The sequence below is a fragment of the Protomyctophum parallelum genome (genome assembly GCF_964188405.1).
Source record: "Protomyctophum parallelum genome assembly, chromosome: 6".
NCBI classification, from domain to species: Eukaryota; Metazoa; Chordata; class Actinopteri; order Myctophiformes; family Myctophidae; genus Protomyctophum; species Protomyctophum parallelum.
Genome location: NC_139701.1, coordinates 45,043,209 through 45,044,918, shown reverse-complemented (window position 1 = coordinate 45,044,918; position 1,710 = coordinate 45,043,209). Strand labels below are relative to the sequence as shown.

At 47.7% G+C, this 1,710-nt stretch overlaps 1 protein-coding gene across 1 annotated transcript; it reads right to left on the bottom strand.

Annotated features, from left to right (window-relative positions):
* Positions 1 to 237: 237 nt before the first annotated feature.
* On the bottom strand, positions 238 to 1,116 carry LOC310860023 (kelch domain-containing protein 3-like; the record flags this gene model as incomplete). The annotated part of the gene is made up of 1 exon (XM_083766786.1): positions 238 to 1,116. One exon carries the CDS (start codon positions 1,114 to 1,116, stop codon positions 238 to 240), a length of 879 nt encoding a protein of 292 aa, XP_083622912.1.
* Positions 1,117 to 1,710: the final 594 nt, after the last annotated feature.

The window sequence follows — 1,710 nt, the reverse complement described above, 5'->3', positions numbered from 1 at the left end:
ACTGACTACGGGTCTTCTGGGACCCACTCGGATATTTTTACACATAATGACACACCACTACGGGTCTTCTGGGACCCACTCGGATATTTTTACACATAATGACACACCACTACGGGTCTTCTGGGACCCACTAGGGTATTATTTTTTACACACAATGACAGAACCGAGTTATAATTAATTATTCACCATTTTATTTGTTTTTATTGGGCTTCGTGGGTTTAGAGGACTGTCATCCTTTCAGTTGCTGTTCGCTATACGCATGGCTGCCAGTTCCCACCTGATGTTGTGTGGGAGTCCAGACTGCTCCAGACCGTACTGAATAACTGCTAGCTTACATAATGTCTTGAGGCTAGGACTGAAGTCTAAGACATACAGGTCAGTGGATTTACCCTCACCTCCAAAGAGGATGACACGATCTCCCATCATGCAACAGCACATATTATTCATCCTATGTGGGCGTTTCCCCTTGGGCTCAACCTTCTTCCAGGAGAACGTCTCTGGACTGAATTTCCACACATCATTTAAGTCCTGGTTACAGTAGCGACCACCAAATATGTACAGCTCTCCATTGTAGGTAAAGGCTGAACGATCCATGCGTCGTTCTGGTAGAAGATGTGGAGAAGGTGTGTCCAGCCAGAGGTTGGTCTCTGTGTCAAACACTCTGATGGTGTCGTGGTGCTGACCCCACCCATAGCCTCCAAATACAAACATCTTTGTCCCGATGATGGTAGCAGAGTGACGTGATGTAGCAGGAGTTGGAGTTCCTCTGGTGTTAATTAAAGTCCAGACCATTGTGGTGGTGTCCAACTTGTAGATGTCATTAGTCCATCCAGTCCCCCCGATCCATCCTCCATGAATATACATGACCTTCCCCAAAACACAGGCTGAGTGGTTCCACTTCCCCTCTCGAACAGTTCCAGAAACCTGTGGTTTGAACCATCTGTGGGCGTCGACATCAAATGCATAAAGCACATTGCAGTAAAGATGTCCTCCCCAGAGGTAGACAGTATCTTCAATCAGCACAGCTGTGTGGCCCCCACTCCTGGAGGGAACCTCAGGGTGAGGTTCTCCTGTTCCAGGCGTCACTGGGGTCAACCTCCTCCAGCATAAAGACATAGTGTTGAAGACCTTAACTTCAATGTGATCTCTTCCTCTCTGGTTTCCGTCTCCTCCAAAGCAGTAGATTTCGTGTCCGACCACCACAGCAGCAGCCTGGTCCTTCCTATGTTCTCCTTCCAGATGTATCGTCCAGTGAAACATTTCACACAGCAGCTCCACCGTCAATGAGTGTTGACAACTAGGATGAAGGCAGCTCGGTTTCCTCGTTGCAAGTCACTAACTGATGTTTAGAGTATCGGACACGTCTTTGTAAAGAACAATTACACTGTTGTGATGTCATGGCATGATTACATCATAATGTAGGATGGCTAATATGGTCATGCAATCTGATTGTCCATTTTGGCCAAACAGTCACTATTGCAATCCAGCCCAGAATGCACTCTGTTCCTTCCCGGAAGGAGGAGTGAAATCGCCTCATGCGCTTTTGAGCAACGTAATGCAAGTGGATGGAAGGAGAACTCGGATGCCATCTCTATTCATATATACTCTAAGGGGCAGACGCATGTTGTCTCAGTGAGACAGCCCCTCCCCCCTCTCCACAAGGTGGGGCGAGTGCAGCAAAGCATCATGGTCATTGTAGTCTGTAGTCCG